Here is a 25,014-nt window from a genome sequence, read left to right on the forward strand (position 1 = left end):
TAATCACTACATTTTGGACTCAATTTTTATAATTGAAAAAGGGTACCTAGACTCTTGTATCTAGGGAGATAAATTTGAGTTAACAACTTACAACGCAAATCAAATGGAGCTTTTTTATTACCCCCCCTCCTTATCCTTGTATTTTTAGTTGGCGAAGATTGTATGCAGGTTTTTGCTTTTGCCTTTTTTGTTTCTGTATGTATTAACTATGTTGGTTGTGGGGTTTTACAACTCAATTCAATCTATGCTAACACCAAAAATATGATAATGAACTCAACAAACACAATTATTGATCGGGAAGAAAAAAAACTATAATGAGGCAACCTAACAATCACATGATTTGTGACATGCCTTCATATATTTGCAGCAAAAAAAAAGTTACTTGTCATCATTATTTTAGAAGTTAGAAAATGTTAATGCATCTACTAATGCAAGAAGGTGAAATGTAAAAATTTAGACTGAATTCTAGAGACTCACTGTAGCACATTTTACACCAATGCCAGATCCTAGAGCTTCAAATTGTTGAGCAATTTGAATAGCCAACTCCCTGAAACAAAAGGACAAGTCAATGGAAAAGCATAACAAAACTACTCCCATCAAGATAGACTGCCAAGCTTTCAAGAAGAAATTTATGACGAAAAAATTCAGTACGCAGATTAGAAAACAAACCTTGTGGGAGAAAGTACACAACCAAAGAATGCATGTGGGTTCTCTAAAAGCGCTTGCAGAATGGGAAGAACAAATGCGCCAGTCTTCCCAGAACCCGTTTGTGCGAGCCCGATCAAATCCTTTCCTGGTACAGTTTAGATACTTGGAAATTAAAGTAACCCATTAACTACAAGTCTACAACCCATCAAAAAAATTATAAAAAAGGCAAAAAAAAAAAAAGGGCTACTGATATTGGCACAACCATGTTTTAATAATTGCACAAACTCCGCTTGTATTTTCCTTTTAAATTGGCTTGTGAGAACTCTTTGGCAACTGAGATAACCTTTGACAGCTCTTTAAATAATAAAAGACAAGATGAGTTAGTGCAATTATCAAAACATGGTTGTGCTGATAACATTTCCTCAAAAAAAAAACCCATTATAGTAAATACAATATGCAAGGAATCCATAGAAAGCTGTACAAAGTAAACAAAAAAAAAAAAGAGAAAACATAAACCTTCTAAGGCATGAGGAATGGCCTCAATTTGAATCTTGGTTGGGGTTTTCCATCCAAAAGATTCACACGCTTCGAGCAATTGCTCGCAAACACCCAAATCTTTGAAAGTTTTAAGTTCTTCTTCACCATCCGCCATCGCCTAAGCATCAAATAGAGAACCATGTGATAGCCATAGATTACACAATTAAACAATACCAGAGAGGGGAGAAACAAGAAAACAAGAAAACTCCTACTAAGAACAGTACTAGAGAAAACCAACACAATGGATGGAATTTCAACTTTCGAGAGCAAAGAGGGGTTAGGGTTTTGAAATTGGTGAAACTCAGAATGCTCTCCCTGGTCCGAATGAAAAAAGCTAGTTGAATCAAAGGTAGGGTTATTTTCTAAACCCTAAAAATATACTGAAAGAAAAAAAGGTCAGGAATCGCATAAATTTAAATACAGTACCTTTTAACGCGCAGAAGGTTCAAGAAAAAGATGGAAGAAATAGAGAACCCTTCAGTTCGAAATAGGGTAGCCCTAGGTTTTAATATTTGCACACACGAAGATGACAAAAGGGAAATGATTTATTCAGCCTTTTTTCTTACCCGACCACCCTTTTGGCAGGCTGCAAACGAGTCGGGCTCGGCTCGCTTAGTTTGAGCATCGGCTGGTGTTCGTGACGAGCTTAATACATGAGCTCGAGCTCGGCTCTCCAAAATTCAACCAAGCTCGGCTCGTTTCGTAAACGAACGAGCCCGAGCAGAGTGTTGGGCTCGGGTTCGGCTCGTTTAGTAAACACATTACAAGCATAAATCAGAAAAACAGTAGTCAATAGAAAAAACCCTAAACCCTTGTTCATACAAAATCTTTACTCAGTTCTCTCGTCGGGAAAGGAAAGGAAAGGGAAGTGAAGGGAAAGATACTGATGTGGCAGAAAGGAAAGTGAAAGAAAAGAAACTTGACAAAAACCTGTCAGATGAGCGTTTCGTTGCACAGAAACCTCACAGAAACCTCATAGAAACTACAAAAATATGTGTTTCATTGCAGGGAAACTCAATAGAAACCTGTTAAATAGAAACTGTGACAAACTGACATGTAGAATGTTGCCAACATAGAATCTAGTATAAAATAAGTGGGTCCAACCCTCTGAAGTCAATCAAAATAAGAAAAACCATAACAAACAGAAGTTGAACAATAACAATGCCAATCAAATTGCCACAAATATAGAGTTGCCAAGATATAAATCTGGCAACCAACATAGACTTGACATAAAATTGTCACAAATATAGAGTTACCAAGATATAAATCAGGCAACCAACATAGACTTGACACGACATGGAATGGGGTTAGTACTCAAGAAGAAGAAGAACTAGCCTCCGATTAGACAACCAACATCCTCGATTCTAAGTCTCTGATCGTCCATCTAACAACAAATGGTTAGTACTCAACAAGAAGAAGAACAAGCCCCAAATTCGCACCAATTGCTGAACATAACAAGCAATAACACGAAACAAATAAAAGAAACCCCAAACACGACATGGAATGGGGCTTACAACACATAACAACCAACAACACATAACAAATAAAAGAAGCCCAAAACACGACATGGAATGGGGCTTACAACACATTAAACGCAATATCACGCAAAGTAAGAACAAACCTCAAGAAGGTTAGGAAGGAAATCGACAGTAGGATGGTTAACTGCAAAAGAATAAATCAAACAAATCATGACTTAATAAATTCTGAGTAACTAATACATTAAACCCAAATTCTGTGTTAAAAAAATCAGAAATGTGAATCTCACTACCATAAACCACTAAACCCCAAAAAACACCGAGTTGCACTAAAAAAGTTTAAAAAATCCACATCAAATTCCGGTCTGGTTGAGCTTTTGCTGAAAAACCATATCAAATAAGCAAAAAATAACAAAAAATATGTAAAAAGAAAAAACCAACACATGGAGAGAAAGATAGAGGGAGAGAGAGAAAGTTTGAATTAAAAAATCCATAAAAACAACCAAAACCCCCAATAAAAAAAATCCCTAAATCTTAAAAAAAACCAACAAACCTAGAGCTTGGATTATCGGTTCTAGACTCGGAAAAGAGGGAGAAATGAAACTTTATTTCAATTTTATGAAACCCGAAATAGGGTCTCTGTAAATATTCTCAAATAGGGTTTCTCAAAAACACGAAATAGGATTTCTCAAATCAATTTTACAGAGCTATTTATAGAAACCCTATTTCAGATTTACTAAATCAGGTTTATAGAAACCCTATTTCAGATTGGAGAAGATGAGCACAAGGGTTTCAAAAAAAAAAAAGAATGGGGAAGAGAGACAAGAAACAGAGAAGAGAGAGTGAGAGGACGTACCGTGAGCGAGGTCGGAGATGAGGCGAGGTCGGAGATGAGGCGAGGTCGAAGACGAGGCGAGGATGGAGACGACAAAGTTGTTTGTGTCTCTTTTTTTTCTCCACACACAGCTACGATCGCGGAAACTAGAGAAAGTAGGGTTTTCCGATAGTCTGTATCGGAAATGGGATGGGAGAAAAGTCGCGGAAATGTCTCTTCCACGTCATTTATTTCATTTTCCATGTTTGATAAAATAGTTTCCGAGGAAACCAAGAGAACACCACAAATATCAGTTTCCGCTGAAAATACAGGAGTTTCCCCGGAAACCCAACAGGAAAGGAAACAAGAGAACACAGCCGAGGTGGGTAAGATTGAAATTATATGGCTTTAGTGGGTGCCTTTGTTAAAAGCATAAAGGAGGGGGTAGGATTGAAAATATGTGAATTGAATGGGTGCATTCGTTAAAAAAAGTCAAAAAAAGCGACGTGTAATTCTCGTAGAATTTTCAAAAAATTCTCTTCTTTTCCATCCAGCTTATATATATAGAGGAAAATGATTGTGAGGTTGATGCTCATATAGCTTATATGAGCTTGAGGACCAAATACATGTGGGCCCACATTGTTATGATGATCCAAAGCATTCATTTGACAGGCCCTTACATAGATAGGGTGTGTACAAAAAATCAGCTCCATTGGATCATTCTAACCCATCCAAAAGTGGATGGCAAAATGGACAGACACTGTTTGCCACAAATCTGCCCATTTTTTCCCTCCACTTTTCGAGGGGTTAGGATGATCTAATGGAGCTGACTTTTGGTACACACCCTATCTATGATGGGGCCTTGCAAATGAATGGTTTGGATCACCACAAAAAATGTGGGACCCATGTGTTTGGGCCCTCAAGCTCATATAAGCTATATGAGCTTCAAGCTCACAATCATTTTCCACCAGGTACGGTAGAGTGCCAAATCACATGGGTCCCCCATTTTTGGTGGGCATCTAAACCATTCATTTGCAAGGCCTCATCATAGATAGGGTGCATACCAAAAATCAGCACCATCGAATCATCCTAACCCCTCCAAAATTGGAGGCCAAAATGGGCAGATTTGTGGACAAACACTGTCTGTCCATTTTGGCCTCCACAAATGGATGGGTTAGGATGATCTTATGGAGCTGATTTTTGGTATGCACCCTATCTATGATGGGGCCTTGCAAATGAATGGTTTAGATGCTCACCAAAAATGTGGGACCCATGTGATTTGGCACTCTACCGTACCTAACTTTAGGTACGGTCGAGCGTACAATCTTATTCCTCATATATATATATATATATATATATATATATATATATATATATATATATATATATATATATATGTTTTTTTTTTCCTCATTTGTTTGCCTGTGCGGAATGAGAGATTGAAAGTTGGGAATGAATGCTGGTTCTGTTATCTTTTTTTCCTTCTCTCTTGTTTCTATTCTATTTCTATATCTGGTATTGGGATTCATGTTCTGAAGTTTGTTTATGTTGATCAATGGATATCTTTCATTGATTATAGAGGAGCAACCCTGAACTGTTCAAGTTATCCAAGAAATCTGTCAGTATTAGCTAATGTTAAAGACATTGGGCAAATGTTCCTAATACATCTAGGGATGCAACGTGGGCCGGGTTCAATTCTATTTCAGCTCTGGTTGGGTTGGCATTTTTTTGGATTGGGTTATGTTAGGGTTAGGAAGAGCCAACCCGAGTTAATTTGGGTTTGTGTTAGGGTTGAGGCCTTGGGCAACCTGATCCAACTATGTCCCCCTAATTTTACCGTGATTTCGAACTCTTAGGCCATGTCTGGAAGGAAGGAATTTTTTCATGATAAATTAGTGTCTCCGTGTGGTGAAAGATGCGTAGGGCGGGTGGGAGGAGATACAGATTTGAGATGGCCTTAGGCCATGTCTGGCAGCAAGGAATTTTTTTTCATGATAAATTAGTGTCTCCATGTGGTAAAGTGAGGAACTCCCCCGATTTAAAAAAAAGAGAGAATGTGGATATCATTTCCCTCTCTATTTTGTTTACGTCTTTTTTCCCTAATCAAAACATGGGACTGGGAGGTTGATGAATCAAGTGATGAGTTCCCTAATCAACACAAATGGGGCTTGATAAATCAATGAAATGGGATCATCCGATGAAGTATTCTCAACGTCATTTGGTCGGACTTGTGGTTGCCGATCGGACCAATGGATCCGATCACAGAGACTTGCGGGTGTCAATCCGACCGTTGGATCTGATCACACAGACATGACACAAGTGGGCCCCTAGTTAGGGGTGCGATTTGGGCCAGGTCGGGTTGAGCTTTTGCTACAAAACGAATTGGAATCGACCCAATTAATGGTAAAAAGCTCAACCCGAATTCGTAAAAATCGACCCAAGATGCACCCCTACAGTGGCCACAGCGGTCGGTCTGGAAAGTAAAAGGCTAGCAGCCACCTTTTTTTAATATTTTCCATCATAAAAACATGTTACATTATCAAATGCCAAGTGCATTTTTACAGCGCACATGAAATTTTCATTTGCAGTTTTTTTAGGGAAATGATATATTCGCCCTCTTATCTTACCTGGGCACTCCCTTGTAGTGAAAAAACCCCACTAGCGGGTTGGCCTAGGGAAGAAAAGGGTGTGAATATATAATTTCTCCTGTTTATCATTTTCTCGACCCATCACCTAATTGGGGCCTACAAAAATCAAAGCTTTAGCTTCTCTTAGTGGGTCCCGAATGAGAACTAATAGATCAAAGGAAAACATTATCCGATCAAGGTGTGGCCAATGGCAATGGGCCAGACTAGTGTTCATCTTTTGGATCAACAGTCCTGATTCTTTCAACATGTTACACGTGGGCCAAAAAGGTCATTTGATAGACCGTAATGGCTTAGTATTGCGACCCCCAAATATTGATTATATCCCTTTGATCACGGTCACAAATATTTGAAACTATAAATAAAGGGAAATGTTATCAGCACTACTGTATTTTGATGAGGACACTCTTACTTTATTCAAAGTACGGTATGGCCCGCATTATAGGATGATCCAAACCGTCCATTAGATGGGCCACAGCCTAAATAGGTTGTGCCCCAAAAATCATTTCCATAGGTTGATCCTAACCCTCTACATATCGGAGGGTTAGGATCAACCTATGGAAATAATTTTTAGGGCACAACCTATTTAGTTTGTGGCCCATCTAATGGACGATTTGGATCATCCGATGGTACGGGCCATACCGTACTTTGAATAAAGTGAGGAGTCTCCGCATCAAAATAATACAGTAGTGCTGATAACATTTATGGGAAATGATTTCAGCGATCTAGTGTTTTGATAAACATGCGCTCCACATGTTTGTCGTGTAGCATTGAAAGGCTTTAAGAGCTTTTTGAGAACCGTGATATTCCTCTGACAGCCCTTTAAATACTACACTTTAAATACTACACGACAAAAATTGGAGCGCGTGTTTATCAAAACATTTGAGCGCAGAAATCATTTCCCTAAAATATCCCTAAAGATGTCATCAAGCCCAAATCACATGAGAGAGAGAGAGAGAGAGAGAGAGAGAGAGAGAGAGAGTTTGTCAACTTTATAGATTTGCAATTGAGTTCAAATGCTCTAGTTTGAATATGTATCTGAATATATTTGTTTCTCAATGCTAACCAATTGGATCAAAGTTGATGGCAGAGAACATTGAGAAAACATCCAATTAATGTCAAGATCCTCTAATAATTATTCATCACAGTAATAATCCCTTACTGAAACACCAATCGACGCTACCCAATCAATGGATATCAGACCCAAATAAAAACACCATTAAAGGGGATAAAAGTTTACAGTTTGCTGGTCGGAACACCAGTCGGTGCTTTTCTCGACTTCTTCTCGACAACCCGAGACAAATCCTTCACCATCTCTTTAGGGATGAAGCGAGGGTGGCTTAGCCAGAGTCCTCCATCCACAATTAGTGTCGTTCCGTTGACGTATTTACCTTCACATAAAAATAGATTGATGAGATCTCAAATGATATTATTGGCAACAAGAAAACAAAGGAACAAGTACTTCTACAAAGAGAGTTTGGAAAGCATGGGGGTGTTACACAGTTCATGAATAAAATTTGTAGAACTAACTCCAAGAGCATGCCAAAAAAAGAAACTATATCAGAAAGGAGTCACTGAACTTCTTCATAGTGGAAACTCTAATAGTCAATCAGTACATGCTTAGACTTCCATATTATCCTTTCAATTGTCTTATTTGGGAAGAAATATTACTTTTAGACATGGAAGGATCTTCCTAGATTCGCTAGGGGAACTATGAGATGTGATACATTGGGCATTCCTGGCATTCGATTTAGCATCCATATAATCCTCGCTTTATGCTGTCAATTGTCGAGCAATTTAAATCCAAAACAGCTTCTTTAAAATGCAATTTGAGAAAGAACAGACTAACAGAAGCAATATAAGCGTCAAAACTGCCCTCAAATATTAATTTTTCAGCCAGATCTTGGTAAAAAACCAAATTGTCGGTGGGTTATGGAGTGAAGGGGCAACAGGGTTGTTCATGTCACTTTTAATAGATTTGTGAATCTCAGTTTTCGTTGCAGCTTGATAGAAACCATGAAATGCACCAAAATCCTCAAGATGGTGTTTTTTCAGAAAATTGATTTCCACTTCATAATTCCTATGATTCATTTCGCTGGAAAGCAGATAGAGCCGCTTTTTTTTTTCTCCAGAAAACACAGTTCCTAGGAATCATTTCACAGGAGACACATATAGAAATAATGCATAGAGGGAATAATAATGAAATGCATGGGACTAGGGTATGTTATATAAGGCAACAGAAGTTGAGAGACGCCAGTTCATTTTTCCCCTTTCATCAGACTGTTAGAACTCAACTCAACTCAACTAAGCCTTTGTCCCAAACTAGTTGGGGTCGGCTAATGAATCATTTAGAAAATTTTCATGAAGAAGGTGAAAGAATCTACCCGACTCAAATTGACTACGTCTAATCCTGACATTAGGGGTTCGTCTACATGGATCATTTTCTTCCATTCTCTCCTATCCAAGGTCATGTTCTATGTTATTTTCCTAGCCATCAAGTCTTTCCTCACTGTTTCTACCCAAGTTGTTTTCGGTCCGCGCCTACCTCTTTTTACTCCATCAACTTGGCACGAGTCACTTCTTCTCACTGGAGCATCCAAAGGCCTACGTTGGATATGCCCAAACCATCTTAAGCGGTGCTCTCTCATCTTTTCCTTAATTGGTGCCAACCCCACCTTTTTACTGATGTCTTCATCTATAATTCTATCTAACCTTGTGTGGCCGCATATACATCTAAGCATTCACATCTCCGCTACACTCATCTATATGCACATGCTGCTTCTTGGTGGCCCAACACTCTAAGCCGTACAGCATGGCCAGGTATTTTACGGTCGCACAGAACTCCTGAAGCATGCTTCCACTTCAACCAACCTGCTCTTATTTTGTGGTTAACATCCTCTTATTAGATTGTTAGAACTGAAAAGCGAATATTTGGAAAGAGTTGCATTTTGACCAAGGTAAGGACGACTTCTTAGCACTAAAATAAGACCGGAAGATAATGGTTCTTTCCTAAATATGTATAACAAATTGAACCAATTTTTTCAGTCTACTGTAATTAGTTACTCTTGGAAAAGATGCCTTGTTTCCCACTGATAGAGTTTCCTATGAAATAGAGGGCTCAATATTAACATAAGAAAAGAACAAGGCTAAGAGGGGAGAAAAATGTGAGGAACTTTTCTCTTGGCATGTGGTGAGAGAAAAAGAGTTTGTTATTGGATATTTCTCGTGTTGAGAAATAGAGAGGGTTTTTCTCTCTCTTGGTTTCTTTTTAAGTGCAGTCTTCTTTGAGAAGAGAGGAAAGAGTTGTGGTTTGGGGGTTTGGGTTAATCCGTTGTAATCCTTGTAATTTTGTTTTCTAATAGTGAAGATCGTGTTCTCACCCGTGGACGTAGGCATTTTGGCCGAACCATATAAAAACTCGATGTGGATCTTGTGGTTTGTTTATTTCTACTATTCTGTTTTTTGCGCACAATTGTATCGGTTTTTGTCAGGTGAATTTCTCAACAATTACATAACTCCAAGAAAGATTAGAGTGATTTTATATGGTATCACGATGGAGGATTTATATAAGTAATTGACTAATAAGTTATTTTATGAGAGGAGGGCATCAGGATCGTTATGATTCTTAGAAAATTTTAGCATGCTTAGATTCTTGTAAATGCAAATGCAACCGAGAGTAAAAAGTATGATGAAAATCAAAGAGAAAATATTAATCAACTGTAGAAATAATTCAATTGTATATGATTTTAGCATGCTTGCATTTTTGTAAATGCAAATGCAACCAGGAGTTTTCTAAAAAGTATGATGAAAAATCAAAGAGCAAATATTACTCAGCTGTAGAAATAATTCAATTGTATAAGATCACCAACCTGCATCTGATGCCAGGTAGAGTGCAGCCATAGCAACATCCCATTTGTCCCCCAGTTTAAACAGAGGCATGGATTCTCTAGGGTCACCCTTCATCTCCTCTGGTGCAAGTTTCCTTATGCCGGTAGTGTCTCCAATGGGTCCCGGTGCAATCCCATTGACCCTTATATCATAATCAGTCCCCCACTCCAGCGCCAAGGACCTTGTAATGCTGTCAACAGCAGCCTGATGAACGGAGAATATATTAATATATTGTGAAACAAAAAAATCTAATAAAAATACCATTATATATATATATATATATATATATATATATATATATATATATATATATATATATATATATATATTGTGAACCAAATTGAGGTAGATTTTAAAGTCCTATACGAAAATGGAATGTTTGACAAACCTTGGCAGCAGATACATGAATTTGATACCAAGATGCTGTATAATGCAAAGTCGCACTTATATTCAGAATAAGACCACCACCAGAAGGACCTTTACCTGGTCCTCCTTCCTTCAGATATTTTAGTGCTTCATGGCACATTGTGAATGTGCCCACAGAGTCAATGTCCAAAACTGCACAGATGGATGAGAAACAAAGGAATTATTCAGTTTAAGACTTTTCATGTCCTGCATCCATATGTATAGCATTTAACAATAGCAAAAACCAAGTTCACAGTGGGAAAATTGGATTATGCTATTACAATAAGTTGATTATAGAGTAATTATACTCTGTTTGGGACACAATACATTCAAGGTAGAGTTGAGAATAGAATGGAGCGATAGGATGTTTAAACAGCTTACTGTTCATGCAAATTGTAAAAGGAATTGCATCATGGAGTGCACAAATAGTTAGCAAAATGTGATTTGGCAGTAAAACAGGGCAGAAAAAGTTTGAGTTTAACACGGTTTTGGTTCAAAAAAACGTGGTCAAAAAAATGGAAACACAAAAAAATGCATTTAAAATTTTGTAATTTACAGAATACAGTAGGGGTAAAGTTGGAAAGCTGGCCAAAAAACGTGTTTATACGTTTAAAACGTTTTCCTCCAAAAATGGAGTTTTTTTCACTGTAAAAGTTTTAAACAGCAAACCATTAAAACGAGTTTTCAACGGCGTTTTTGGAAGAAGAAAAAATGCCGTTTTTGCTATGGGTGCACATGCAAAAAAGTCGAGCATTTGCAAAATAAAGTAAGAACAGCTCACTAAACAGCTCATGTGGTGCACATGCCAAAATGTCGCCCATTTATGAAATGAAGAACAGATCTGAGATGTTTCAAATTTACTTGCACATGGGACCACGTGCATATCTCCATCCCTGAAATATGCTACATTCCAAACATGCCCTAAGGCTTCTTTATGGTGGATTAAAACAGATAGGTAACCAGAAATGTTGGTTACGGGTTGGCTAAAGAAATGAACTTCTCAACATCATGATTCCATCATCAGACATTCATAACCTGTAAGAAGTTTTTTTTTTATGAAATTTAAAGACTATATTTTAGATCAACAGTGTCAATTTATATCATGCCGCCATCTCTAAATGCTGTTGAGACGTGAGATGCATAACCTGTTTTGAAGCCATTAGGGGATAAATTCTCTGGCGAAACAAGAAAATTGCCCGCCGCAGCATTCACAAGTATATCAAGTCTTCCAAAATGCTTAATAGTTGATTCTATTACTCTTGCTGCGTCTTCCTGCTTGCGAACATCTCCCACAAGCCCAATTGCCTGCAACATAACACGTAGCAAACACAAATTCACTGTCATGTCTTGTACTCTAATCATTTGATTTGAAACCCAGGAATCCTAGAATCCTGTTACCTATAGGTATATTAGCTAATACTTCAGAATGCTAACTTGAGTCGGTGCTATGCTTATAAAGTAGGTCACGGGAGAACCTTCAACTAGCTACCATAAAATGGGATTTGCTAGGGTCCATCACAAAAGGCATTTCACGGAACATCTGTTGCATGAGAGAGCAGCCACATAGGCTCACTTTCCAACAGATTTTGTCATCTGCTCTCTCCTGCAACAGATGTTCCGTGAAATGCCTCTTGCGATTGGCCCTAGCAAATCCCCCATAAAATAGCTGAAACTTTAAATTTTGAGAAGTGTGATTAATTTGATTATGAGTACAGTTCAGAACGTAATTGTTGGGTGAAGATAAAGGAACCAAATCACCAGAGAGATGCAGGAGCAATTATAATCTGCTTATACATAATGATGAAAGGAAGAGCCATGAAAAAGATTAACTTCCATTCTGATGTTTCTTAGGTAACTACAAAGCAATTAAGCAGACTAAACTCGAGCAATAAAAGGTGCATTTTCAACATAATAAATATAAACAGCCATTCTCCATAAGGCAGACAATTAAGTGTGAACTCCCACTAAAATTCAAAGCACTTCAATGGCACGATCTTACCATTCAGATCTTTTGATAGTAATTGTATGATGGTTTTCAAGCAATGTAGGGCCCAGAATGCCCGAGCATATGCAATCGAGAGTATTTGGCCTTTCTACAGAATGAAATTACTATTGGTGAGTTTGATTGTCACAAGATGAGGGAGAAGAGAAAAGGGAATGGAGGGGATAGAGGCCGTGAGAGAATATGGACAATAAATTAAGGAAGAAGGTAAGAAAAATGATGTGGGACAAAAAGGATATGAGAAGAAAGATGGGGAATAGATCTATAGTGTGAATTTATTGGGGAAGGGTGGGGAGTTAGGTTTTGAGAGCTTAAAGAAAAATTGGCATTGACGATTTGAATGGAGAAGAATCTTGGTTTTTTTTTTAATATTTCTTGGGGTTTTGGCAATTTTCATGGGAGAGTGGCCAACTCGAACCCAACCCAGAGAACTAATTTTCCAACCCTAACCCGACCCAACTCTCGATCCCAAAAGGGTCAACCCGACCCGATTTCTCAACAATCGCTGCAAATCAGCAAAGCAATAATATAAAATAGGAAGAGAAGAAGATAATGGGAAAGCAAAATTTTCAAACCTGCAAACCTTAGTATGAATGGGACTGGCTAAAAAACTGCACAGAATTAGAGTGACCAAATCATAGAATAGAAAGATCAACTCCATAGAATACAGAATCACCAAACCATTTTTTTTAATGGCAGAATCACCAAACCATTGAAAAGAAAAAAAAAAGATCGTTCCATACTAAATATTTCACAAATAGATCCAGAAAAACCAAAGAGAAATATAAAAGAGAATAGAACAAAGCAATCCACCAAAATGCAAGACCATAAAAAAAAAAAAAATTTTGTTGATTTTGTATGAATGTTCTGAATCACCAAATGGTGTTGCAGAATTAAAGACCAAACTTCTTTTTAAGTAACTGATTTCTTCTCGCCGGTATGAATGTTCTCAGGAGCTTCTAATACTAGATCAACAATTATCACCTTATGCCCTTGATAGCAGAACTCTCTATAGTGTGCTTTATCCATAATTCAGACAAGTTTGATTTTACCTCCCTATGTTTCTCATTCATTTATGATTTTTCTTCTGGTACTAATAAACTAAGTAAACATTCAATATATTATGTTTTTATAGGTTATGATACTAAAAGAAAGGATATAGATATGATCAGAATTTGTATGCATCTCAAGGGTAATTATTTGTTTTTGTGGATGTTTGGTATTTTGAATGTATCTCATATTTTTTCCCATGTGGTAGAGGGTCATGTGATTCAAATTTGTCTCGAGGGAGAGTACAAGTGAAGGAAAAATGATAAACCCACAGTTCCTAACAATTCAGGAAAATATGATTCTCATGTAACTCATAATCCTCTTATTTCATTTTTTTTTTTTTTAAAAAAGGTAGCCAAATACATTAAAAGAAACGACCGAGATGGTCAAGATACAAAGCGAAAGAAAGAAAAAGGAAACTGAGAGAAGATACAACAAAAAAGAATTAAGGGGGAAGAGCATCAAAAAGAGATAAATCCTCTTATTTCATATCTTCTAAATTATTGATTTAGATTCTTTTAAAAAAAGCAAACTTAAATCAACCATGAGTCATTTTGTCTCCTACATGCTCTGTTTCCTTCTTAGATGGAATAGTTTCCAGCATAGCATATGTTAGGCAACAAATCAGTTATCTACGTTCTATGTTGTCTTTACTGGAGGAAGGATATGCAACATGATGGTCTTCCATGAAATGAAACATGGGAGTTGTTTCCTCTTCCATAGGATAAACATGTGGCTTGGTGCGAATTGGTATATATTGTTAAGCATAGACTTTTAAGGTTGGGCCAATTGTCGAGGGATTCCGTCAGAAATTTGGAGTTGATTATGTTGAGACTTTGCGATAATAGCCAAAATGAACTTGTGTTATTCTTCCATCTATTGATGCCAAGAAGGACTGTCCTCTAGACAGAGGACCAACTCTGGGGAGGATTTTTTACAGAAAACCACATGTTTTGAACCTTAGGGAAAATTATTCGTTGGAAGTGATTTGGGCACAACACCGAGCTCAAATCTTATGGGTTTTAAAATAGGCTCTGATACCAATTTGTTGTAGGATAAATCTATGGAAGGGAGACTCTGGATATGTAGCTAGAAAAACAAGCTTTCTAAGGTCTAAGTTCATATCTGGATCAAGTGTGCTAAGGGAACATAAGAACATAAGACCAGGAATACGATTTGTGAGATTCTATAACCCCATGATTGAGAAAGAGGATTCATCACAATGTTTGCCTCACAATGAGTATGGCATGTGTTTTGGTAGACTTATCGTGGATTCAACAAAAATAGCACTTGCTGAGAGCTTTGAACATCCATCAATATTAATAACTTCCTCTCCATAATCAACCATACAAGGTGCTACAAAATAGAAGATGATGCATTTTGTGTTACCCTATGAATCCCTAAGCACCTTTCTGAAACCATAATCCTAATCAAAGCAAAGCATGCAAGCAATCTGCTAGAATTTTACCACCTGATTAAAGTTCGAAATTAACACCCAAAAATCAACCAAACCCCGGTTGTTTCAATACCAAAAACCACAGGAATTCCAAATGTAAGAAATACCCATTTACGAAAAAACATGATCAAGCCAAAAAAAAACTCGAATCATACAGAAACCCCAAAAAACCAGCCAAAACCAAGTCCTGAAGAAATACCCATATAACAGAATCAGCCCAAATGAGACTAATCATACAAAAAACCTCAAAGTTATACAAAACAGATCCAAAATTTAAAAGAAACCAAAAGAAAATTACTTGAATTCCCTGAGATCGGAGGACGGAAACAGCATCATCGAGGATTTGTTTGCGCCGGCCCATGATTGCAACAGAGGCTCCATGTTTTCCGAATTGGGCCGACAATTCAAATCCGATTCCGGACCCACCGCCTGTCAAAAGGGCAACCTTCCCTTTGAGAACATCAGACTTGAAGGGAGAATCCATAGACAAGATTTCTCCTTCTACAGAGAGAATGAGAGAGGAAGAAAAAAAATTGGAATATGTTTTCTTGTATGAACATCAGACAAGAATCTGATAAAAACAGAGTTGAATTTTCTAAAATTGGGTCCCAAAATATCGGGAGTATTGGTCAAGGTATACTCTGGTACCGATGACAAAAAAGAAAAAAACAAGGGATAATTACATTTACACCCCCTCTAAGTATCTAACACATTCACTTTCACCCCTATAGTTTAAAACGTGACAAATACACCCCTGTAGTCTCAATTTGTTTAAGATTTGCCCCCTCAGCTGAAGGTTCGTCCATAGATTGAAGTGTTAGGATGATCCAATGGAGCTGATTTTTTGGGCACACCCTATCTATGTCAGGACCCATCAAATGAGCTCTTTGGATCATCCAAATAATGTGGGCCCATACCTGAATCCAAACACTACCAAAAAATCATCCAAATAATGTGGGCCGACATTGTTTGGATGATCCAAAGCGTTCATTTGATGGGTCCTGACATAGATAGGGTGTGCCCAAAAAATCAGCTCCATCGGATCATCCTAACCCTTCTATGGACAAATCTTCAGCTAAGGGGGCCTACCTTAGACAAATTGAAACTACAGGGGTGTATTTGTCGTGTTTTAAACTATAGGGGTAGAAGTGGATCTGTCAGAAACTACAGGGGGTGTAAATGTAATTTTCCCAAAAAAAGAAAGAAAAAGAGGTAGACCTTGGTGTTAAGAGATTTTGATGGGACTCGTGACGGATTTTGGGCCTCTCCCGTCTTTATTGATCTGAACCATTCATTTGCTAAGATTTTTTGTTGGGGCCCATCAAACCGTCCATTTGATGGGCCACAACTTAAATAGGTTTTGCCCTAAAAAAATTATTTCTATAGGATGATCCAAGCCCTCTGATCTATGGATGAATTAAGTATTATGGAAACGTCTATAGGTCAGAGGGTTAGGATCATCCCTAGGACTGTCAATCAGGCCGAGCTTGGGCGGGCCTAAGGTGCTAAAGCTCAACCCATGTCTATACAACGGGCTTTGGGCCGAGTTCGGGCCTGACTAAATTAGAAAATTTGCTTGCCCAAACTCCACAACGGGCTTCGGGCCAAGTTCGGGCTTGCCCATCACCTCTTATTTTCTGCACGAGAAAAGACTAAGCCAAGCACAGAAAAGCCAATTTCATAGAAAGCCATTAAACTTGTTGGCTATGGCATGTGAGAAAAGCCACACCGATTGATTTTTTGCCAGATTTTATCTTATTCGTTTAATGAATCAGAGGTCGAACTGTAGCCTTTAGGATACGATGATCCAAACCGTTCATATGGAGTGGGCTGAAGAGGGGCAAAATAAAGAAAGAAAAACAACCTATTTAATGTCGAACTATAGTCTATAGAATATTAATGTTTAAGTAACGTATTTAATTAATATCTATTGATTTTTAAGGGCATAAAAAATCTTAAAAAATTATATAGTACATATATTATCGGGCTCGGGCCTATAACGGACTGGACGACCCTTGATCAAGCTCAGCTCAAATTAGAGTTCGGGCTTCAACTTTTGACCAAGTTTGGTTTGGCTTGTTCTCATTTTAATTATGGGCGAACTTTTAGCAGGCCGAACGGGCGGGCTTCGAGCTTGCCCATCCCTATTGACAGTCCTAATCATCCCATGGAAATGATTTTTGCGACACAACTTAAATAATGCGCGGTTTGGATCGTCCTATGGTGCTTTTGAAAAATACCGGACTATATAGGCCTACACAATATAAAAACTCTCAGATTGCATGTATTGTTGGAGCTCTCATCATTAATGTTCTTTAAGTTTATAACCTCCTATATCCTATGCCCAGAAGAACGACATTTTGTTCCTACATGGTAATTTATAATCTCTTATCTCTCATTTAAAATAATGGGAACCAATTATTGGACTCAAATTAAATGTTATTTTGAGTCAAATAATTGGTTTGGCACTCACAATCGGTTTTCATGATCTTAAACAAATTGGGCCCTAATAGAAAAAACTAGTGATATAAGATGTAAGTGAGTATCTTCTTTGAAAATGTTATTCAAAGGACATATACTATATAATAATATATGTAAGTTCAGCATAGAAGAAAGTAATATACCGGCCTTATGATAGGGGTTTGAACTGTTATAAATAGTTTCTATTTTGATCGTCATTATCATATGTCCAAGTATGGATGATCTTCTTTTTGAGTCGAGCATTCGCCATTTTCACAAGCATGGTGATTGATGTGAATTAAGTGTAACTTTATGCTTCAGAGAGAGTACATAACGGGAATATAAAAGATGTCAACGGGGATATAAATTATAAGAGTGTCAACCGTATTCAGAGAGAGTACGCAAGAATGTATATGCGCCTATCTGTCCAAGTCGTCTAGTTTTATTGGTAGAATCATAAAGAGGCTTCATGAATCAAGGACAATCCAATGAAGGTGTTTCCAAAGGCATTTGGCTAAACTTGTGGTCGCATAGATACAATTGAATGGATGTGGCACAAGTGAAATCAATGATTTAGCTTTTGTTGGCGGAACCCTAAAGATACTTATGGATCTAGAACAATTAAGTTTTGTTGCATTCAGTTATCTCGTAGAGTAGTGGTGAATTAAAACTTTTAAGTAATCAACAGGGAGGAGACTCGTAGTATCTCTCTAGATCTAGCAAAAGAGAAAGACCATGGAGCAGGTAGCAGTTCCTTAATTTTTCTTTGACTGATCAGGGCCTTTGTTTATAGGAACTTGTACTGTCAACTTCTTTGATCTTTGGTTATATTTCAAGGGGGGAGTAAGCCCACCCCCGAGGGAGAGGAGAAGAGGAAGTTATCAGCACCTCGCAGGTTGGACCATGTTCAAACCGGAATCGAATGATTCTTGGCCAACATATCACCCCATCTTTCTTCCTAGGCCTTAATATTGATCCTATATGTGTTCGTTCTAAGAAGTCTCACAAAATGGAATACCCCTATGTTGAGTAAACCCATTAAGCTATTTCCGCCCCCTCCCTTCAAAAATGGTCGAAAATGTTATAGTTCTTCATAATTGTTTAGCTCTGAGCCCCTAAACGCCCTTATTAGGTTAGTATGGTTCAAAACTCCATAATCACGCTAACGCGCAACACTCTATACTTGCCCCCCCCCCAGTTAGTTTTGCTCGTCTGGAGAAAGATGAAACCTGAATGGACCTTGAAGACATTGACTATCCCTGACCATTTTCATGGTCAGTGCTTCGTCAATGCTCGACGCATAATGCCCTAGGTATAAGGAAATCCCATGGAACTGGGTTCGCCTAGATCAAACTCGTTCAGTTCATTTTCAGCGTATTCATACTATGTTCTCTATGTCTAAATTTTGCGGGTACGGGTACCAATTTTCGTACCCGTCAAAAAAGAAAAAAATAATACCCGCACCCGGCCCGTACCCATGACCAGCGGGTGGGTCTGGCTCGATCCCTTGCACCCGCGGATCACCCTTCAAAACTAAGGTTAAGTTTTTCTTTTGTTTTCAACTTTTCATTCCCTAAAATCATCTGCTTTTTATCTTGTGAAGCGTGAACACCACCCAGTTTTTGGACATGTGAACTAGGGGTGGACATGGTTCGGTTTGGTTCAGTTTTGGGGTATACCCAGAACCGAACCATATATAATCGGTTCCCTGAAATTGAAACCAGAACCGAACCGAACCATAACCATATATAATCGGCTCGGTTCGGTTCGATTCTGGGTTTACCCAACCTTCACCAAATGTAGATATTTTGCCTAATCGTATTTATAATCGGTTCGGTCCTGTTTATATATGAACTACAAAGACTAACATGCACGAATTTGGAATAATCAGGCACAAATTTGCACAAATTTGGGGAATGCAAAAATTATATATGACTTACAAACATGCACAAATTTGGAATAATCAAGCACAAATTTGGGGGGTGAATTAAAATTTTAAAGGCAAAGCAACACGTTAAAGAGGGGTGAATTAAAAGGGGGTGGGGTGATTTTATCAAGCGATGAGGAATTGGGTTTTAAGGTGAGGGTCGGTTCTCGGTTCCGGGATCCCAAACCCAGAACCGAACCGAATTTCCATCAGTTCCAAATATCAGAACCGGAACCGAACCATATAAATATTGAACGGAACCGAACCATACCGGTTCGGTTCAGTTCCTCGGTTCGAACCGGAACCATGTCCACCCCTAATGTGAACACCACCCAGTTGTTTTTTTTCTTTTTAAAATCCCACCAGTCCTACTTTGCCTAAAATCAAACACAAACAAAAATAAAGTGAGGTATGAGATGGATATCTTACTTTTTTATCTCGTGAGGAATCTGGCCTAACCCACCTTGGTTTTTATATGTACTAGAAAAAATGCACGTGCCACTAAGATATTTAAGAGCATGGTTTCTATAGTGTTCATTGCACAATATCGCAATGGAAGAATACAGAGCTTTATATTGTGGCAACTTTGACAACTCAATGTGTTACAGAAAAAGGCTCACTTCCCACCTTCGCTGCGGACCCAGGAAGAATTGGTTCTAATTGTACAATGATGGCATTTCTTAAACTGAAGCCCTCGATTGTGGAAACGAAACGAATATCCACTGTCTAATTGTGTCCAATGGCATCCTTCTTTGCTGTCATGTATACCATTATTACCACCACAAAAATACTGACCAGTTATGAAAATGACATGGGCTGTAAGGAATTCAACAAGGAAAAGAAACATCAAAAGTAACAGAAATAGTAAAAGAAAGTCCTAGAGTTTAGTGGCCACTCAAAAGACTAAAAGGACTCTAACCCTGCTTAGAGAAGTACAACTTCAATTTTATCACACTGAGAGTAATCAGTGAAGGTACTGCTTGAAAAGTGCACAGAAGAAAATTACTATAATCTTGAGAGTTGGAGGCAGATCATTAGTCGCACTCAGTCAACAGTCTCATCAACTACAAGCAAGCCTCATCACCTACAAGCAAAAAACATTTTCTTTACACCGTCTAACATTTCAAATGTATCAACAGAATAGTTGAAATGTGTCATAGCTTTTGAAAGTTCCCTCTTCATTTGATGCCAACCCCTACTCATTTTTTAGGGTTAGAATACCTCTCCCTCAGCTTCAGAGCTTGTTGCACACAAGGCGAAAAAAGCAGCAGCAAATGATACATACAAGAATGCATTAGAATTGTAAAAAAAGAAAATAAATAAATAAGTGATATGACTTCATATTCATTGGTGATGCCATCATATTAGTAAATTCCCACTCGCATATGCAATAAGCAACACACTGATGGAAATGCTCCATGTAAGAGATGGCTCCTCATCTTCCTCGAATAGGAAAGCCTGATTAAAACCCACTTCATGATCACACCTTCCACAATCTTTCGTCCACAAAATAGAGTGCATCTGAACCAGTGGATCATACACATTTCTTGGTAATCAAACACATCTTGATAACAAGCATTTTCCACCTCAAGCCATAGCCAGAGGACAGGCCTTAGCCTCCTCCACGTCGATTGCTGACTCTTCTAGTGCTTTTTCCAACTGGTGGTTTCAAACTTTACCTAGAAAGCACAGGGGTCAGTAGAGGCCAATGCAAAAGTAAGCAGCGCCCACTAAGATTCTTAAATACATGAATACGTGCAGGTTGCTACTTTCTACATTTATTTGTTTGACATGCAAAAGTAAGCAGCTCCCACTATGATTTTAGTTCTCAGTCCCAAGAAAAATATTATTCGTCAAAATATGTGAGAGGACACGGTGGGATGCCTTGGTACCATTTTGCTTGAATCTTCTTTAGGGATTCGCCATTGCCTGTTTGCTGCGGATAATTTAAAATGGGAGATGAATGTTGTTAAAACGGAAGGTTGAAAACCCTGCATTCAAAAACATAAAGAAACCAAAATCATGTTCTATGGACAGTGGGCAATGTACAATAGAATATATTTATAGTGGTTTATATGTTCTTCAAAAAAAGGAAGAAAAATTGTACTGATTGTCAGTATAGGAAGCAAAAAGGGTGCATGAAGCTAATTGAAGAGCCATCAATTAATTTCTGAGGGCAAGACATCAGAAAATAGTAATTTCATGCACAAATCCCACAATAAGAAGAAGAAGGTCATAAGAGATTGTATGAATAACCTGTTTCGAATATTGGCCATGCAGCACCCAAATATTTGCATTTAGCCATTTACCGGATTGGATTACCCTAAACAAATGAACACTATCATTTTCACAGGAGTCAAGTGTGCTGTTTATTGGACTACCATGTGGTTCAACGACACCTGATTTTCTTTCTTTTGAAGAAAAGAGAGCAAATTCGGAAAATTTTAAGTACCTTAAACTTCTTTTCAACATACCCTCTCAAACCATACCATAGCAAAAGATATTAAGAGAATCAATACGTTAAATATGAAACAACTTTTAATATTACCTAAAAGGGAAGAGAGGAGATGTAATATCTGTGTAAGCTAAAAGGCAGAAATATATCTAAAAAATACTCATTAACCTCAAGGTGCTGAGTACGTGCAAGATGCAAAGCATTCAAAAGAAAAAAAATCCAATATAGTACATGACACATGACTTACGGATAGAAGATTATACGTCCATGTAAACAGAAGGCTAAATTTATAACTTACTAATAATAGGTTTGAAATGTCAATAAAACTGACTTTGAATGACTGGTGTTACCAGGATTTTCAAGCTCACATGCTCCCATCTGCATATTATTTTAATCAAATCCATCAGCATTGAGATTTGTCATCTGCATATTTTTCCTAACTATCTTTATAAAAGAAAATACACTAAAGAAAAGCATGGGATATGATGGATTATATCAACAATAACATACCAACCAACGGAAGTAAACAACAAAAAAAGGTGTTCTCTATGCTAAAGGATGTATGAACCGAAGGGAAATCCGTAAAATAGTAAACAAACTAAATGGAAGTAAAGAACAAAAGCAAATGAAAAAATCTTTCCCAAAAAGATACATAGAGACCTCAATATTTCCAACAAAAAAAGTAGCCAGTCTCAGATTGCCCTGCAGTTATAACACTTTCTCTTTTCTGCAACGTGAAAGTAGCTTTCGTCTGTAATTTTTTTGCTTACCTGCCCTTGGAAACAGTTTGACTTTTTTCTACCTCTTCCAGCTCTAGGTGGATTTAGACTAAAGAGTAGTTAGGCTTTTCATTTTTCCTTTTACATAGTTTTCTTCTTTTTAAGAAAGCTTGTTGCCATTAGTAGAATATTTGCATATATTTAAACCACATTACAATATGGTATATAATAATAGGAAAACACTTCCAACATGGGAATCCGTTTGGAAAATAAAGACAAAGTGAAATTGACCAAGTTTCTAGAGGTATTGAACTGAATTGTTTCTCCTCTCCCAACAGACAGAAGGTGTAACCATCAGCCTGTGGGTTTCTTGAGTTCACACTAAGGAATAATAATGTTCTGAGGTACACATATCAGCCCTCTTGCCTGGGATAAACCATTCCTTTATTGATCCCCGTCAGAGGTAGACTCACAATATTTATTTATTTAGACCCACAGGAGGCCCAAACCTTTCTAGGGAAATGATGAGAAATTGGAAAATTAAAATTTTTTAGGACCATTTCCTGGAATTATATTGGGTTTAGAAAGTACTTTGAATCCATAGTCAATTGAAATTTCAGCATGGATATTAAAGAGAAATGATATATGAGGGTAACAAACCCATAAAAAGAGACTCAGTTTATATTGAGTTCAGTGGATACAGAAATGATTCTCTTTATGCTACACAGATTTCTTACTTAGGAACCAGAAATTCATAATACACTAAGGGCCTGTTTGGATACCTCATATTTTGTATTTGGATTTGGAATTGAGTTTTGAATACAAAATGAATAGATCCGCCAGCTCATGTTGAGGTTGACGGAGATGGAAAATGGTACTTCCTACTGGAGGGGAGAGGTTGAGGAGCAAAGAGGGTGAAGGAAACTGTCACATCTGTGGATTTCCAATTACTTATTTCCACAGCATATTTGGAAATCTAATTTTTTCACCGTTAGTCGCTGATTTGGAAATCCAAAGATTTGATCCGGATAAATCACAACTCAAAAAGGCTGCAAATGTGAGAAATGCAAATCAAAATCTTCTCGGCATCCAAATGGGCCCTAATTGAAAATGAACAAATGCGTAAAGCTAAGAATATGCTTGAACTGATTCCCTCTTACTCATGGTAAAAATGATGTGACTTTAGACTAATTCTGAGCTCCTCACTTCCCAAAGCCATCCTTCAATCTTTAAAGCCTTTGGCCACAACTTTTATAGTTTTATTGTTCCAACTTCCAACAATATAATATGCATTCTCAGTTAGTAAGCAGGATTGCTTAGGAACCATACTGATCACCTTTGAACAACCTACTTCTGTATGCATCTCCCACCTAGCTATGAAGCCTCCCAATGCACCTAATTGTATATGACACCTTTTTTTCGATCAATTCAACAGTTCACATCTTAAAAAGTTGTTGTAACTTTCTTTGCTTTAAGAATAGATCAATATATTCATTTGACTGGACTGTCATTCGAGCCTTTTCCCTATAAATGTCGAAATAATTGAAATGACAACATAGTAGTAGAATCAGTGATTTAGAAAAATATTGGTAAATTCGCATGAAGCTGAGGTTTAATTACACAAAAGACAAAATAGGGGCATTGCTGTAATATGCATACAATACCAATTATAGTGCCCAAAGAAGAGTCCAAATAGCTGAAATCAATTGTTAAAGGAAAAAGTACTGCCCGTTAAATACTTATTGATCACAAAGGGGATGTAATTTCACTTCTTTCTGAAAATTAGTAAAAAATAGAGGAGGGGAAAATTCAGTATACCGAAAAAGAAGTCATGAAACTGCAAAGAAGAATAGCCATGATATCTTCACCCTAAACTTCGAAACCCATAGTAATTAAGTTTTTCATTGGCAGAAGATCGCTGGCAGATTAGCTGTCCTTGTACCAAAGCAAGTATATATGGAGAAAATTGTGAAGGTCATCACCATTATATGAAAGGGCAAACACCACAATCTTTTACAATGCTGATAAAGTATAAAATTAGACCCACAGATGAATAATTATAAGAAGTAGAAAACTTTTAGGTTGAGAAGATATAGGATTGGATGCAATACTTTAATAAATGAAACCTTTTTGCTATTATATTATATCTTACTCTAGATATTAATATATCTAAGATGTATTAAAAGCATGACAGTAGGGATGTTTAAAAATGCCCCCAGTTATTTCTCTTAGGTAAAGAAAAGGAATGACGGAAGCATAGGGAAAAAAAGAATCATAACTTAACGCTCATGCTTTTGTACATATAAAGAAGAATATAATAAAGTTACCTAATAAGCTTACCTACCTCAATTTACCACCAAATCAAATCAAATCTTAAATCCTAATCTATTAAGCTTGCTCCATCCAATCAACTTTCCTAATCTTCCACCAAGATTATCCAACGGTGGGATCTTCAGACTTTAACATGCCCCCTCAAACGTATGTGGATTGAAAAATCAACATACGTTTGATTACAATAAAAAATTCCCCAATA

At 37.5% G+C, this 25,014-nt stretch overlaps 2 protein-coding genes and 1 long non-coding RNA gene across 5 annotated transcripts in view; all 3 read right to left on the reverse strand.

The window, feature by feature from the left end:
- The window catches only part of LOC143892582 (DEA(D/H)-box RNA helicase family protein), a 16,383-nt gene extending 12,701 nt beyond the window's left edge, over window positions 1–3,682 (reverse strand). The window contains exons 1-5 of one of the 2 annotated variants that reach the window (XM_077397305.1): window positions 3,517–3,682; window positions 2,807–2,847; window positions 1,165–1,303; window positions 670–793; window positions 478–547 (exon numbers count right to left, since the gene is read on the reverse strand). In XM_077397305.1, coding sequence (XP_077253420.1) covers window positions 478–547; window positions 670–793; window positions 1,165–1,300 — 330 coding nt within the window. In that variant the 5' untranslated portion in view covers window positions 1,301–1,303; window positions 2,807–2,847; window positions 3,517–3,682. The remainder of the gene's footprint in view (window positions 1–477; window positions 548–669; window positions 794–1,164; window positions 1,304–2,806; window positions 2,848–3,516) is intronic. The other variant, XM_077397306.1, reaches the window with a different exon arrangement.
- Window positions 3,683–7,141: 3,459 nt separating this feature from the next.
- LOC143892584 (peroxisomal 2,4-dienoyl-CoA reductase [(3E)-enoyl-CoA-producing]-like) lies at window positions 7,142–15,545 on the reverse strand. The gene is made up of 5 exons (XM_077397307.1): window positions 15,219–15,545; window positions 11,558–11,717; window positions 10,396–10,565; window positions 9,989–10,211; window positions 7,142–7,510 (listed from the first exon to the last, which is right to left on the reverse strand). The coding sequence occupies exons 1-5, from the start codon at window positions 15,402–15,404 to the stop codon at window positions 7,356–7,358; spliced, it is 894 nt and encodes a 297-aa protein (XP_077253422.1). The 5' UTR covers window positions 15,405–15,545; the 3' UTR covers window positions 7,142–7,355.
- A 4,230-nt stretch (window positions 15,546–19,775) lies between these two features.
- On the reverse strand, window positions 19,776–24,516 carry LOC143846225 (uncharacterized). Of its 2 annotated transcripts, XR_013234705.1 has the most exons (5): window positions 24,300–24,516; window positions 22,061–22,140; window positions 21,200–21,298; window positions 20,314–20,986; window positions 19,776–20,062 (listed from the first exon to the last, which is right to left on the reverse strand). It is a non-coding gene; the product is annotated as an uncharacterized LOC143846225 (long non-coding RNA). The 2 variants fall into 2 exon arrangements; XR_013234704.1 differs by having other exon boundaries at window positions 19,776–20,986.
- Window positions 24,517–25,014: the final 498 nt, after the last annotated feature.

Source organism: Tasmannia lanceolata, unplaced genomic scaffold (assembly GCF_043159265.1).
Source record: "Tasmannia lanceolata isolate RefF3 unplaced genomic scaffold, GAP_Taslan_0.1 ptg000015l, whole genome shotgun sequence".
NCBI lineage: Eukaryota > Viridiplantae > Streptophyta > Magnoliopsida > Canellales > Winteraceae > Tasmannia > Tasmannia lanceolata.

Coding starts and splice junctions, on each gene's coding strand:
- LOC143892584 (XM_077397307.1), bottom strand. CDS start 15,404: ATGGATTCTCCCTTCAAGTCTGATGTTCTCAAAGGGAAGGTTGCCCTT. Junction 10,566..11,557: donor CCCTAATGGCTTCAAAACAG/GTTATGCATCTC, acceptor CCATCTGTGCAG/TTTTGGACATTGACTCTGTG. Junction 10,212..10,395: donor TTCATGTATCTGCTGCCAAG/GTTTGTCAAACA, acceptor TCCGTTCATCAG/GCTGCTGTTGACAGCATTAC.